This window comes from Parasteatoda tepidariorum, chromosome 11, assembly GCF_982258835.1.
Source record: "Parasteatoda tepidariorum strain Cologne lab strain chromosome 11, Ptep-v5.0, whole genome shotgun sequence".
Lineage (NCBI taxonomy): Eukaryota > Metazoa > Arthropoda > Arachnida > Araneae > Theridiidae > Parasteatoda > Parasteatoda tepidariorum.
In genome coordinates this window covers 33,509,821-33,527,009 of record NC_141765.1, presented here as the reverse complement: position 1 = coordinate 33,527,009, position 17,189 = coordinate 33,509,821, and the positions used below count along the sequence as shown (strand labels likewise).

Here is a 17,189-nt window from a genome sequence, read left to right as displayed (position 1 = left end):
AATAAATTTTAATGCAGTTTTTTAAGTTTTAATATATTTGTTAACAATTTAAATACCCAATAAATTTTGTTGAATTTTTTTCGATATTTTTATCAAGAATTGAAGAATCGGAAAAAATTAAAAAAGTGAGGGAATTTAACTTTTCTGAACTACACTGTAAGTACTGGTATCTAGAAAGTACTCGATTCCTGAGATACCGTAAAATCTATTTGGACGTAAAATACATTTTCACCGTAAAATTTTATACCATAATTCTTACAGTAATATTTACTTATTTACAGGGATTCAGTAAATATCACTGTGAAATTAAGGTATATCATATTTTTTGCTCAGTGAAATTTTGCGTTAAAATTTTTAAACGTAATTTGATGCGGAATTTTCTTACTGTGTAATCTCGATATCTTTGGAAAAATGTGAGTTAGATTAATAAAACAAAATATAAATGTGGCAAAAACAAAAAAAAAATATATAGGTAAAAGTTGAACAAAGTTTAGATTTTATTATGATATTTTTAATGCTATTCTTATTTGATAAATTATTTTATACACTGCCATCGTATTCCTTAGGTATTTCACTATAAAAATATTATGTGATAAATGAAACTATTAATTAGAGAATAAATCATAAAATTTATTCTCTACGCTGGGAATTGCTTTTTTCATATTAAAAGAAAACACACGAATTTCGCATTCTTAATACGATGTCTTTAAATTTATGAATTGTATTTTAATTAACTTAAATCATTAATATTTTCAAAGCAATTGTAAGAGTATAAAGGAGAAAATGCTTAATTTTAGGTCTTGAAATAATGAAGTAGATTTTGGAATAAGTGTGGAAATTTAAAAAAATTTCCAAAACAAGAATTTCTGTCTATTATATTTAAAGTGTATTTTACGAGTTAAAAATTCGGAAAAATATCACAAATTTTTGTTCCTTATCCTACAGTTATTTTTTAGTTTCAAGAGTAGTAAAAAAATCCTAATCATAAATATTTTGGAAAAAAAAATTATTGTTAAATGTTTAAAGTGGCTGAATACCTTGTAAAGCATATCGTTTTCTTCTGGCAGTATCAGAATGACCAATTCTATCTTTAACTCCACATCGTGGTGTGTTCATCATTTCCACAGTTTCATTATCCAAAACACCTGAAAAAAAGATTTTGATTGTTTTTAAGTTGAACATGATTTTTATTACAAATAAATTCTAAACTTTAATAATGTATTCATTTTTGATTATTTGTTACAAAATATTCTTAATTTTATTTATATAAATTTCATTCATTTATTCCTTATAATTATTTTAATGTTCTAATGCTCTAGTACAAGATATATTGTAAGGTTGTTGCCACAAAAATAGGGCACCGCGAGTAGTTAAAAGATACGAAATATTGTGTAATGTCCGGAATTGTATAATGTGCGGAAAATTGTATATACAAGCGTCCTTATAATCGGCAAATTTTTACATAGTATTTATTTTTCAGTCATATGTCATCTAGGTGAACTTATCTTTACGATTTTTTCTGCAACTTTTTCAATCTTAAGAGTCTGAGACATGGTGGTCCAGAGGAGGGAGTGTTCGCCTTCCAATGAGAACAGGTAGCTTTTAGACTGAGTTTTTATTTATTATTTTTTCTGTTCATTGCACAATGTTTAATTTTATTTAATTTATTAAAAGCAAAATATTATTGACATATTGATAAATTAAATGTCGTGAAATGTAAAATGTACCGTGTTCGAATTGGTAAAACGTTCGAATCATAAGAGAATTAAGTATTAAATTTTTTGAAAATATTTACACGGTAATAAAATTAACTTTGCTTAGAGAAAAATGATTTTTAGTCAATTTCTTTAAAGTAACGCATATCATGTGACTGCTTTTAGCACGATAAAGTAAATTTATTTTTTAGATTGCAAATTTGTTTCGCGAATATCTAAACGAATAGTTACTCAACACTAGGACTGGGCTATAAATCGATATATCGCGACATATCGATTTAACGCCTATATCGGCAAACCGATACAGCAACTTTCATTCCAAGCGATGCATCTGAAATCTGATTTAAGCCGTCGAGTGAAGAAGACGATATAACGATATAGCGATATAGCGATACACACAAGGACTTTCTCTTACGTTCCGATGCCAACTCGCGCTGTGGAAGACGATATTGTTTCGTTATGTTGAGACGGCCTTGACTGATGAGCGGTAGAATCAGAATCACTTTTGAGACACATGTTCGTTTTTGCACCTTCGCGATTTGAAATCGTTTCTTGTAGATTATTTTCAATGGGATTAACTTCGTGATCGCCGTCGTAACCTTGTTCTGAACGCAATCTATTATTGAAAAGAATTTATAAAGAAAAGTTTCTTCATTAATTAGATAAGTTTTTTATTTATTTTCTGACAAAACTTTTTTTATATTTTTAAATGTGAAAATTATCGGAAATCTAATTTAAGGCACCCATAAGGAATTAAATTACAAAGTAAATAAATTTGTTAGGTTATTTTTTTACTTTCTTTTAATTTATTAAAAACCTTTCGGATAAAACTTCTAATAATTTAATGGGCTTCTATTACTGATTTTAAATTTATAAATCTTGAGTTGTTTTTATTTTTAGAAATAAAGTTAAAACAAAACTTATTTTTTGGACATAAGTCAATAAACTTTATTTGTTCAAAAGAATTTGAAAAGTTTGCGAATTTTATTCATTTCTTTTTTTTTTATCAATTACTACTTCGTTTTATTAGAGAGTAAAATCATTATTTTTTTTTTAATTTTCGTTTTATATTATTAGTTAATTAGCTAAATATATTACCGAATATCACAATTCTTTTGTTTCTATTTTTAAGAATTTAATTAAGAAACTTTGCCTTACTTTGTTTTTCGTTCGTTCATTATTTAATTTAATTTAATTATTTATATGAAATAATAATAAAAATAGTGTTTAAGAAGCATTTTTTTTTCTAAAATTTATTTAGCTCTTTGTTTTAAGCATACAAATAATTTTTTAACGAACTTATTTTTTAAATTTTGTTCCTATGCTGTTAGGTAAATATATTGATAAATTTCACTTTTATTTATTTTTAAACTAAGAAATCTTTTGTTATTTGCGTGATCATTTTTAGAAAATATAACAAAACTTGTGTTTACTTCTTTATTAAGAATTTGAACATTACGATCGAACTTAATAATTCTGTAATTATTTACGCATAATAGTACAAGCAAATATTGATTTGTTAAAAAAAGTTTCTTTTTTTTAAAAAAAAAAATATATTTTTAACACTTTGTTTTAAGTGTATAATGAATTTCTTAACAAACTTTTTTTTTAATTTTTTAAATTTTCTTTCAATAATTTCAGCTAGATATCTTTATAAAATTCCCTTTTTATTTTTAAACTGAGAAATCTTTCAGAGAACGAAAATTTTAAGAAATTATTACAATTCTTATGTTTACTTTTTAGTTTAAAATTCGAACATTTTTAATTTTAAACTTCGGCTTTTAGTCAATCTAACTTTTATTTTAATTAAAATATATTTTGAAATTTTAAAATCAGCTTTTGTTTAATAACAATATTTTTTTTTCATTAAGGGTGTTTTAAGGGTTAACTTAAATTAAGACTGCTTATACCTTATAAACGATAAAGAAGTGCAAATATTTCATTCTGTATCTACACACATTTTTTCAATAAATATTTTAAGTAAGATTTGTACATCTTAGTCAATTTATTTAATATCTTTCTTTAGCAAAACATATATATTTTCAAATTTATAAATTGATTTAAATCAATATGCGTATGAAGTCTTGATAGAAATCTGACTTTCTGTGCCTTAAAGTAAATGAAATTCAAAAATACTATATCGCGATACATCGCTATATCGCGATGCAAAACTGACGATATATCACGATATATAATTTCTAATATCGCCCAGTCCTACTCAACACACAATATGCTATGCGTTGCCGTTACTGCACTAAATACATTTGTATATTTCGCAGAAATATGAACAATGAACGGCATATGTTAACCCAGACTTGAATAAACAATGAAACACCACAGAAAATCCGAAATGAAATCATGAGCAGGAAAAGAGCGGATTGCACAGATACAAAGACAGAAAAAATGCATCCCGCGGCTACACAAAAAACTAAAAAACTTCAAGTCACCAGGTCGAGACTCAATTCCATCAGAATTCATAAAAACATTTTAAACCTAGCACTCTGAATGTACTAGCTCTAAATTGATTTTTTTAAATATGGAAGCATTACTATAGATGAATGGTAGCTCAGCACCTCGTGCTTTATACACTGTTAAAGTCGATGTTCTGCAATGTTCGAACTACAGGGAGATTACCTTACTTTTCATAGATAACAAAATGTGCTCTTATATTCTTTTCAACAAATTGGCTGCTTATGCAGCTTATAGACTACCAATCTGGTTTTCGCCGATACGGGTCTATTATTCAACAACTATTCAACATTATATAAATAATGGAAAAAAACACAAGAATTCCGAATCGATACTCATTACCTACTTTTTGACATAAAAACAGCTTATGACGCAGTAAATAGGAAACAACTTATTTATGCTATGAGGAAATTCAACATCCCTGAAAAGAGTGTTACACTAGCTTCCTTAACGTTAACACGGACTTAAGTTAAAGTCCAAAACAATTTATCAGAACCTGTAACCATCACATATAGGCTGAGACAAGGCAATGCTCTCGTTCGCCTTCTCTTTAATCTAGCATTGGAAAAAATTAATAGAGATGCAAACATGAAGTAGTTTTGGGTTGGGTTCGAAATTACAAGGCTGCGGAGTTGAACATTGCTAGTCGTAAACTCAAGATTGGGTAGGCTGTTCATCACTGGTTATTAAATATAAAATAAAAATTCGTACAAAATACTTGTTTATACAGATGCTATAAATTTGCTATAAATTTGAAGTTTTGGAAAAATTTACATATCTGGGTTTTGAAATGAACATACAGAATATAAGAACTTTAGCAAAATAATTTTCACCAACCGATGCTTCTTTGGTTTAAAGAAATATTTAAGGTCAAACTTCATCACAAGAATTACCCTAGATAACAATATAAAAAAGCTTAATTCGATCTATTTCATTTCATATAGCTGGAACTAGGACATTGTAAAGAAAAGTTAAAGAAACCCTATCTAATTTGAGAAAAAAATTTTAAGAAGTATTTTTGGAGGTGCTCAAGTTAATGGAATTTGAAGAAAAACATGTATAGAATTATACATAATTTACAAAACCCAAGAAATAATAAATTTTTTAAACATCTAAAAGCTAAGATGGGATGGACATATAATTAGAGCTAATGACTACGAAAGAAAAGTATTTAAGTCAGTATTAAAAAAGTATTCAAAAGAATTTTTTTTTAAATTAAGAAAACCAAAGACATAATTAATTTCATTTACACCTGAAATCTAAGATGGTCTGGACTTTTAATTAGAGCTAGTGACAGTAGGACTACTAAAAAAGTATTTAGGACCAAACCAAAAGGTACTCGAAAGATAGGACAGCCCAAACTTGGTATTTGAACTGCCTTAATAGTGATCTAGAAACATTAAAAATAACAGGATGGAAAGACAATGCCAAAGATACTTCACGTGGTATCAAATTCTGAAGAAGGCCAGAGCCCATTGTGGGTTGTCGCACCACTGAGGAAGGATGAGGAAGAGGGGCTAATGCTCAATGGATTAGTTTAGAGCTTATAATTTAAATTTCATTTTTTGCGTATTTTGCAAGAGGAAGTAGCGTACTCAACCATGCATGCAGACTTGCCCAACAACCGGTTCACAAGTGACGTACAGTGCGCAAAATAAGAAGCGGTCCACCCAGAATAACTTCTGATCTAATTATTGGATCTTTACGTTCTAGGGCTCATTCTTGATGGTTCAAAGGGAGGACCTCAAATATGCTAATTAATTAGCGCAGACGATATCTTAAGTTACGAAATCAGACAAAAAACGAACTTTCCCTGAATAAACATACCTTTTAATCAATGGATTCAGATTTCTGACAGCCAAAATATAGAGGGTAGCCGCAATCTGTGTTATATGGTCCCAATAGTTTCGCCAGAAAAGCTGTCCAAGGTTTGGATCCCTTAATGTTAATTTAACTTTTTGCGTATTTCGCTATATCTCACACACAATTACAAAATATTGCACACAATTATACCATCTTGCACACAATTATACTATCTTTCACACAATTATAAAATTCGTTTATCCAGAGATAATTCCACGAGAAAAATAATTTTCAGTAAATATTTACCATTTTTTTAATTTTACTTAATATTAGTCAAAACTTTTTTGAATTATAGAGGCATTTGATTTTTTACATCGTTTTAAAAAATATAATTTTACCTGGCAAAATACGAAATTTGAGTGAAATCGGTCGAATAGTACCCGAGAAATCAAATTTCAAAAAAGTCGTATTTTAAAAAATCTATTTTTCGGGAGCTATTTCACTAATTTCATTCAAACTTTGTAATTTATCATGTAAAATTATAATCCTCAAAATGACGTAAAAAATTGTATACCTTAGAATTCAATTTTTTTTCGAATAATATTTAATGGAATAATAAAATATAAAGTAAAGTTAACATTAGGGGGTCCAAATTTTGGAGCACTCTCCTGACCAAACTATTGCGAACACATTTTTCAGATTGCGACTATCCCCTATATTTTGGGGGTCAGAAATCGTAATCCGTTGAAAAAAATATATGTTTATTCAGAGAAAATACACTTTTGAGTCTGATTTCGTAACTTAAAATATCTTCTGTACTAAGTAATTTGCATATTTGAGGTCAGCCTCTCGATCCATTAAGATTGAGTCCTAGAATGTCAAGATCCGATTATTAGATAAAAAGTTATTCAGGGTGATCCGCTAATTTTTTTAATTACTGCATCTTCTCACTATCACCTGGCTTCTTATGCTGATGAGCTGGATCTTAGCTCAGATGACGCTTTTCTAAATCTGAGTAAGTTGTTTTTCTGGTATAGCGTACCGCACCGAGCAGTTCCCCGTGTTAGTTACGTATTCGAGAAGCTGGACTTATTTTCCTTTCTATATTCTTTGACCCAGGTTTGAATTCCTGCAATGGCTGGTCATTACGATTTCTGCCGCGGCTTCAGCCGACCTCAGTAAACTTCTTGTAAAAACTTCTCCGTGGTGTACGGATCATGAGTTTGCGGTCAGGTCAATATTTCTCCCCATGCAACGCTTGCAAATGTGGAAAAGTTTATGTGTATATATATATATATATATATATATATATATATATATATATATATATATATATATATATATATATATATATATATATATATATATATATATATATACAGTGCACTCCCGATTATCCGGGCTAATCACCGGGACAGGTCGCACGGACAATCGAAAAACACGGATAATCCGAAAACTCCTTTTATTAAAGAAAAAATCAATATCAGTACAAAAAATATAAAAATTACTCACATTTGCATGCTGTAAAACATCAAACTAGGAATTTTTCTTTTAAAAAAATGTGTAATGCGTCTTCGCCATTTATCGATACACATATTTTACGAACCGCAGTAATGTCACCGTAATCAAATCCTCCCATTTAATCTAATAAAGTTTCCACAGAGCAGCAGTATGAGAAATTGTATTTCCCTCATTTACTACATCTTCTGCATCAGTTACTATCATCACTATTTGATGTAACAACATAACGATGTCTTCATCTGTCAAATACTGGAAACCAATCTTCTAAATTTTCTTCATCAAGAATTTCGAAACCTTAGATTCCTTTTGCTTGTTCGAAAATACTGCTATCATATTCTTCTTAAACATCTGAAGAAGATTGCTCATCAAGCGGTATGATCTCTCTCCAAGATCGTGATAACATAGAAGATTTTACCCTTGACCATGCTGCTGATATTCCATATACTGTAATCCAATAAGGAATATTGCTTCCAGAAATTTTGTAGTGTTATAACTTCATGAATCAAAGTTTTTTAATTTTGAAAATGTTTCTCTTTATATTTTTTTGTGACTCCGGAATGAGCACGGATAATCGAGAGTGTACTGTATATATATATATATATATATATATATATATATATATATATTAAAAAACCATATTTTCCATACAGCGGTTACCCTCCACATTTTGAGGGTCAGAAATTCGAACCCGTTGAAAAAAAAGGGTTTAATCATTCATAGAAAGTTGGTTTTGTATTTGATTTCGTTACTTTAAACTAATGTCTGACCAAATGAATTAATATATTTGAGGTTGGACCCTCGAACCATTAAGATTACATGTCAGTACGCAAAAATCTGATCATTGGAATAAAGTCATTTATGTGTACCGTCCTTCTTTTGCGCACTGTGCAATAATCTTTTATAAGTTGTAAACAGTGTTTATGGGTGAAATATCAAGAATCCAAACAAAACCATTTAAATTTAATTTAGTTGTCACCTGACCTTCAGGACAAAACACACCTATTAATGACGTCACATATGCGTGGTGAAGGACAAACAAAACCTTCTCTTTCATCCACCTATTTACATATGCTACAAAATGTTCCATAACCGCAACTGTTTTATTCGGACTTTTTTTCTTTCATATTTCTTTATTTTTTAGTTCCTGACTCTTAACTCCCTTTATTGTCTTTTTATATAAGTACTTTCCTTGAGGAACAGCCACGGAACATTGTAATGAGTGATTTATGATACAATCGCGAGGGTGATGATACTGAATATCAGTTATTCTTTTTTGTTTGTTTTTCTTTAGTCTGGTATTTCAGCTTTTTGTTTTTCGCTCTTCACGCATTTTGAACGAATTGAAGCGCTTTTGCATTGTTAAGTATTAAGGCTTTTACTTTATTTTGCATTTCATTTGTATTGTAATTTATTTTTGAATTCTCATAACTATCTTACTATGTTCAGATGCAGGTTTTCTCTAAACATTTTTTGTTTTATGAATGAGATACAAAAAGGAGGAGTTATATATGTCATATAATAGTTTATTTTATTATTTTTTACAACCGTTGTTGAACAGCCGACCAAATTTTGGGTTTACGACTGCTAATGCTCAACTCCATAGCCTTGTAATTTTGAACCCAATCCAGAAGATAAAGGAACTCCTGGATCAAGTATTGGGAGAAATTTACCTTCGTGGAGGACTTTTTGATGGAAATAATCACCATTTGCGTTACATGTATAGGAAAACCACGAAAACCTCCGCGGTTTGCCTGACGGTAAGAGGACTCTAACCCATAATCCATCTACCCCTGATAATATTTCAAGTCAGCGCTGTGGTCGATGCGAGTGGGGGCGGAATTCGTATCGACCAGCCATCGCTAGGATTCGAACCTGTGTCACCTCATTGAGCCCTCTATCCCCTGAGTTACCACGACTCTCCAATGTTAATTGAATAAGCTGGCTTTTTGAAAATAGCTGCAGTCATTTTGTAATACGTCTGGCTAATTTTAAAAGTCTTCGTTATTATTATTTTTTTCTTTATCTACACAGCCCTTTTCGGGCTTAATGCAAAAGCCGTGAGCACACATACTTTTAGACAAGTTTGCAGTGTATTTAGACTGATTTATTTCAGCTAGTTTTCTATAAGTTCAGAATAGTGAAGGTTTATTATAAAAAGTTTTTAAAGGTATATTGCAATAAACCTAAGTTAATCAGTCTGAATGTATTCATCTCTCCACATTTCCAGATTAGTCTGGTGATATGTGGGCTGATCATTTTATGCCTAAAAATATCATCAGGCCGATTAGAAAATACCGCAGACTTTTCCAATTAACTTAGCCCTTTGCAAAGTACTGGATTTTTCAATCAGCCTTTAGCATTTGTAGAGGGGGAGAATAAAATAATAACGTGAATACAACTATAGCAATTTTAGAGGTACAGCCATAATTGTATTATGTAACTATATTTATTTACAAATATGGTCAAATTGTTATAATTGTAGATAAATATAGTTAAACATCTCATCATATTTCGAAAGATTGTATTCAAAACTTTTTAAATTGTGTTTATTTGCATTCATGCAAAAGTTCTACCTACTAAAGCTGGAGGAAAAAATATTTATAATGGAATTCTTTAACTTGTAAGTAACACAAATATACTTAATAACTTTGTATTCCAATTTTTTTTATTGATTTTAATTAGTTCTCACCACATCTTTAAGAAAAAATTTATCATTTACTTATTCAAAATTTTTAAATGAAATCAAAAATAATCTTTGCAATGACTGCTACATTAGTAATAGACCTGCTGTTAAAATTTAAATAAAATTGGTTAAAAATTTGAGGAGTTATCATGTTTGCCAGTACAAGAACAGCGTTTTTTTGTAAACGGTTTTGTTTTGAACTTACGAAAACTTATTTAACCAAAAGGGTCTAGATTACTTTGAGCTACGTCGGCTAAAGTAAAAAGCAACGTGAATAAAGCTCAAAGCAAGTTCAGAAAAAGACATACCATAGTTTCTGTTCCCTAGGCAAGAATCTTTTTCAGTATCTGACCACCAAATGGCATTAGAAAAGTAAAAGGATAAACACGTGAAAAAGGGTTTAACCAATGAAGGCAGGCGAACAAGTTTGGACAAGACAGTAAGAAAGGGGTGATAAGAAACAGATGTAAAGAAAGGAGTTTGGTTGGAACCTCTAGGGGCAAAAGATTACATTTGTTTTCCATATATTGAGAAAAGGTAGGATACTAGAAAGATCATAGATTAAATTATTAGAATTTTTCAAAACATGGAGTGATTCTCAAATATCTAGTTTGGTAGATGAAGAGCAGTGTTGAATAATTTTAGCAGAAGAAAACTCAAACCTATGATTCGAAGTACGATAGAAGAGCGTTTGCCTTCCTGAGGTAAGAAGGATTCAAATCCCAGCGATATTTGGTCCATACGAATTCCACACTCGGCTCTCACCAACCACGATGCTGGCGTATCCTCAGTGATATCCTTATCCTCAGTGGTAGAAGAATCATGAGTTAGAGTCCTCTTGCCGACAGGTTAACAGTGAGAGGTTTTCGTGGTTTCGTGTAACGAAAATGCTGGTTAGTTCGTCCAAGAAGGCAAATTTCTCCCAATACTAAATCCAGGAGTTCCCTTGTCTTTTGGATTGGGCCGAAAATTGCAAGGGAGTTGAACTTGGTAGTCGTAAACCCAGAATTGGGTTGCTGTTCAACGACATTTATAAAATAAATCATACAATAGACTCCACTGACAGGAAATTTGATAACATATATAATAAAATTTCTTAATTAAGCTGAATCAAGGATTCGTTTTTTAAAATTTTTCAGTGTTGTTCTCTCTTAAAGCCAGTTGTAAACATTTTAATCGAGAATATACATTTTATAACATCTTATGAAAGTTATTGAAGATTAGAGTAAGTGTTAATTGACACCAAAATGAATTTTTTTGAAAAAATTATTATAACTGCTTGATTTTTTAAAAATAAAAACTAATTCTTTGTTTTTAAAGTCTATAAATATGAATTTACTAAATGACGGAATTGCCCATAAATTAAGAAGACAAATGAAAATGTAATTGTATGACTATAAATAGTGCTTTAGCTTAATAAGTTTTTAATGTAAAGGCTTATAGTTTTATAATTTATGAAAATGATATGGAAAAAAAAGGAATCGATATTTGAGTTAGGAATTTTTGTATTTCAGAAATATATTCTTTAAAGTATTATATGCTAACAATTGATCAATTTTTTTCTCTTGTGTCGTTACACTCGGTTTTTAAAGTACCATAGGTCAAGGTATTTTTTATCATGAAATTTTTGTCACGACTGTTTTGTTTAATAGTTTCGCTCGTGAGTAGAAGATAATATTTAATTTCAAATTGTAGCTGCTTATTTCGTTTTTTTTTTCATATTGTGACATATTCTAATAATAGCTCAGAAATAATGAACTTAAGCAGTTCACATGCTTTCAAAAGGTCAAAAAAAGCTTTGGTTACATTTATAATAAATTTAAAGCGCTAAAAGTTACTTAAAATATGCCTGGTTCACAAATTCATTATATTTATTTGTAATAATTTGATCGAATACTATTGATTAAAAAAATGAGTTTAAGTATAAAAAAGCGAATATAAAAAGTTTTCACCACTAGGTATTTAGAAAATCTGTTTTGAATACTTTCATGATTTATTTTTAAGCTCACTGAAGTTCATAATTATTTATGACGATTAGTTATAGTAAAACTTCAGCGAAACAAATTTGAGATTTCTTAATAAATTTTTTAATGAATTGAAAAAAATAAAACAAAAATTGAGAGGATTTTTCTTTCTATTTGTATTAAGTAAAATGGTGAATGGTTACGATATTGATCATTGCGTGACCCGTGGGTCATATATGAGTGTAATAGTTAAAATGATGCTCTCAATATTATTCAATCATGACATGGAATGTTTTCCATCGTTTTCATAAACCGATTAGACGTCACCCTTCATTTTTTTCTTTGTTCGAAATTTCATTTTCAATACTGAAATTTTTTTTAAAAAACTGAAATACATGTTTTTGCACGCATATGCTGAATATATCTATATTTGTTTCCCGGTTAGTTCATTTTTTCAAAAATGATGAAACATCAACTACATTTGATGAATGGATACTGAATCGTTCTTTGACTATAATGCAAATTAAGCACGCAATTTCGTAATTTTTTTTCATAAAATTCTACGAAAAGAGTTTTTTTATTATGTGTGACTTTCACCTAACCTTATAAATGAAAAGTATTCTATTAACTTATTTGTTACATAAAAAACAAACAAAAAAAGTAGTTGCCCTTGATAAAATTATTCCGTAAAAGTGACATTTGTTGAACTAAAACTTTATAACAAAAAGTGATGTTTTTTGAGAAGTAGTTGTTTGAGTTGAAAAAAAATAATGAAAATTTAATTCAAACAAGATTTTTGAATTAATAATGTTGAGGAAAGGAAATAAAACTTTCGATACTATTTACTATCTTACTAATTTTTATAGTGTAATAGTTTTTGTGTTTTAAAATTGTTTTCAATTCTCCAAGAATTATCTTTTGGGTTCATTATTTCAAAATTAAAAATAGAGTTAATATCGGTTGAAAATCTTGAAACCTGATATCAATAAAGTAATATGACGAATCTTAAAACGGTGTACATTAATGCCACAAATCAGTTGTTTGGGGGTAAATAAGATAGGTATTTTTAAAAAATATCATTGATATATTAATTACTGATCATGTATAATGTATGAACAATTAGATAATTATTGATATTAAATATCTTGGATTTCAATTTCATAACTTCGTAAAAAAAATTAAGTTTCATTTGACAGATAAAATTGCAAGTGGTAAAATAATTTTTAGAGAGTACTTAATTTTAAAATGTAAAGCAAGTTTGAAATACGTGCCATTATTATTTGGCGAGTATTTAATAAAAAAACTGTTACTCGAGAATCAAAGGCATTCTTGCAAAATTGTAAATCAACGTATTGTTTTTTTTAAGATAATTATTGGTAATAATCATCTTGAATTTCAATTTCAAAACCTAGTTCAAAAATTGAAATTTTACACGACAGATAATGTTGCAAGTATTAATATAATTTTTAGAGAATTTAATATAATTATAATAATTTTTAGAGAATAATTTTAAAAATTAAAGTAAGTTTGAAATTCTTGCCGCTAATATTTAGTGAGCATTTGGTTGCCAAACCGTTACTAGAGAATCAATAATTACTGGAGAATCAAAACTACTGGTTACTGGAGAATCAAAAAATGTATCCTAGGTCTGCTTTTCCCTGTAGTTATTTATTAATTTTATTCATTGTTTTAATAAATAGCTATTAGTTCAATTGAAAAATTAGGAGAATTTTGAATTATTTTTTTAAATATTTTAAAAATAACACTTTTGTAGAAAATTTACAACGAAGCATCCTGTGCTTAGTGCTTCAGTAGAGTTCAGTATAAAGGTCTTTTTTCAAGTAGATAAATGGAAATTCTGCTTACATTAATGTATTCGAAATTAGAAAGAATTTTAGAAAGCATTGTCAGCTAAAATTATTTATTTTTTAACTGAATCTTTGGGCTAAAGCATGCATTGACTTTTAAGATAAAAGTCAATAATGAAATGAATTTTCATATTAATCAATTTTAAATATAGTTAAAGCTTAATAGAATGTTAGAATTTAGAGACGTTATATAACGATGTTTCACAAAAACTGTTTAATTTTCCGTGTTGTTTGCAATAAAAACTTCTTTTAGCAAATATGGTTTCCCTAATATGGTTTCCCCAATTTCAAAATATGTTTTTCATTTTTCCAAACAAAAGAAAGCACTAAGTGAAGGGATGGTTTATTTGTGATTAAAAAGAAAACGACTCAATTTAAGTACTGCTCATTTAAGCTGTTTATTGCAGACAAACAAATTAAATAAAATTCCCAGGAACCAGGGAACCAGCACTAAGTGAAGGGATGGTTTAGTTGTAATTAAAAAAAAACGACTCAATTTAAGTACTGCTCATTTAAGCTGTTTATTGCAGACAAACAAATCAAATAAAATTCCCAGGAACCAGGGAACCAGCACTAAGTGAAGGGATGGTTCATTTGTGATTTTAAAAAAAACGACTCAATTTAAGTACTGCTCTTTTAAGCTGTTTATTGCAGACAAACAAATCAAATAAAATTCCCACGAACCAGCGTGTTCCATAGACTCACCATAATGTTATAATCATTCCAGATATTTGCCAGCAAAGAGATTATAACCAATAAAAATATCTACAGAAAACCTTTGTGAACACTTTTTGCATACTTTGTAAGATTTAATACACGTTTGTTTAAATTTAGCTAAAATATAAAGTGGCCATGACTAAGTATTTAGTGACATAAGAGGAAAATATATGAATACTCTATTTATGTTGTTTCATGGTTGTGGAGCGTAGTAGATGCGGTAATAAAAAAACATTTTGAAACCTTACTTTCAATGGTAAGTTATCGATGTTAAGACCACACACTGGAAAACAATCTCGCAATTTTGTTAAATTGAGGGAAATTTCAAAGTTAGTTTTGGTTAAAAAAGAAATTGTTTTAGTCTTTTTTTTCAGCAAGTACCTTTTCAGAAAAATATAAATAAAAATCTGCGACACAAAGGTAATGGCCATAGATTCATTTTTCTTGGAACGAGCTTAATGTAATTAGTAACACGTAATACTTAAATTATTACGATTATTTTAGTTTCTGAAACGTTAAAACCTTTTCTAAGTTTTCGACAAAAAAATCCAATTATTAAATCCAATGTAAGTTCAAAAAGTTTCTTTTAATTGTTCGTAATCTTAAGTTATTTATTTTACAAAGCTTTAAAATTATATAATATGTTCCGGACTAATAACATAGCTCCTCAACATGTATATAGTTTTAAAGAATTTAACCTTGAAATTATCAGTTAAGAATTTGTTTGAAGAAAAGAGTAATGCGTTTTGTTATAAAAAATATCAATGGCCTACTTACGTGCTTTAATATTCTTAAAGCTGGTTTTTTGCATTTTGTTTAAATATTTTAGGATGATGATAGGCGTTATTTGAAATTGGAGAAAACACTTCTTGATACATTTCTATTGGAGAAAGAATTGTACACATTTCGAGTTTTTATTAATTAACACTTTCGAGTTTTTATTAATTTATATGGAAAAATCCTCTACCGTGTTTTCTTTTTATTCAGTGTTTTGACGCCGAACAAGGTGCTTTATTTTGGTACCGAAATCATTTTATGCCTCTTTTCAGTCATATTATGTATGCTTTTTTAAGCTGCTCAATTTTTTTTTTTATTTAAACCAAAAATAACACGCACCTCAAAAGCCATTTGTTATAATATTAAACTGAAGAAAAAACTTCTAAAGCTTTTTATAAAAGAAGTCGAACATATTTCGAATTAAATTAAAATGCTCTAAATTATGTAGTTGTGATGTTACTACATCACACTTACGCCGAATTGTTTTAATCTTAATTGCTTTACCCCAGTATTGTTGCTTATTATTCGCGATGAAAATCTTTTAAATGAATGAGTTCAGTTATTTTAGTTTTGGTTCTCCTAATCGCTGTGGCATTTCTACCTTTAAATTGATTGTTGATTTAAGGGTTGAAATGTCACCGTGGTTATGAGAACCAAAACTAAAATAACTGAGCATTTTGGTTTAAAAGATTTTCATTGCGATTGAGCGCTAGTGTGTTGTAGTTAGTGGGAGCTTGAAAGTTATTTACTATCTTTTAATAGCCGATTTATTGAAAATATATTAATTTTTATTTTTGAATCGCTGAGAAAAATGTGTATTTTAAGTTATCATATGACGGCAAAGAAAATAACTGAAATATTGGCTGTAATAAAGTCTTTACTCACAGTAAAAAAATTTGTTATCTAAGTTTTAATTTGAATAATTAATAAATTGTTTCAAAAACCATGTTACGATAAAAATGCATCCAGACCTTACAAATTGTTTAAAAACTACGAAATTCTAATTTTTGAACATCAAGTGTTATTTTGAAGTTTAATCTAAGAGGAATATTTTTTGAATTCGTTATAAAAAAAGGAAGTATTTTAAAATTTTAATCCAAAAATTGCAGTATAGTGTTGACGAAGGGTTAAAAAAACGACTAATTCATATTTGAAAAAATCATAATTTAAAATATTTGAATTATATCAACACACATAATTTATTAATTTTAATTTGCTAATCAAAATACTAATATTTATTAACCAATAATATTTTAAATCGAATTTAGACTAATATATGTTATAATAATTGTCTATTTCTAAAATTACGTCTACAGTTAGATAAATTGATTAAAATATTGCTTTTATTTGAAGAGTTATTATTTTTTATACTCAGTAAGACTTTTTTTTAATATTATATTAAGCTACTTAAAAGTGTGTACTATATTACGATTTAAAAATGTTCGTAATTACATCGGGTTTTATCTTTTCAGTTTAAATATAAAAAATTTTATATCGAAACATTATGACCCTATTGTGAGCAGTTGGTTGAATTATTTAGATTGTTAAGTATGGTTAAGAAAGTAAAAACTTATCATTGTTTTACACGTAAAAAATGATAACGAAAAATAAAATACTTCGCCTTGAAAGTGCTTGACTAGTTAAAGGAAAACTGATTTCAAAATTGTTCAAA

At 28.6% G+C, this 17,189-nt stretch overlaps 1 protein-coding gene across 1 annotated transcript in view; it reads right to left on the bottom strand.

Moving 5' to 3' along the window:
* LOC107450091 (stromelysin-3) overlaps positions 1-17,189 on the bottom strand; it is a 63,665-nt gene that overhangs the window by 25,120 nt on the left and 21,356 nt on the right. The window contains exon 3 of the mRNA XM_016065801.4: positions 1,038-1,145. Coding sequence (XP_015921287.1) covers positions 1,038-1,145 — 108 coding nt within the window. The remainder of the gene's footprint in view (positions 1-1,037; positions 1,146-17,189) is intronic.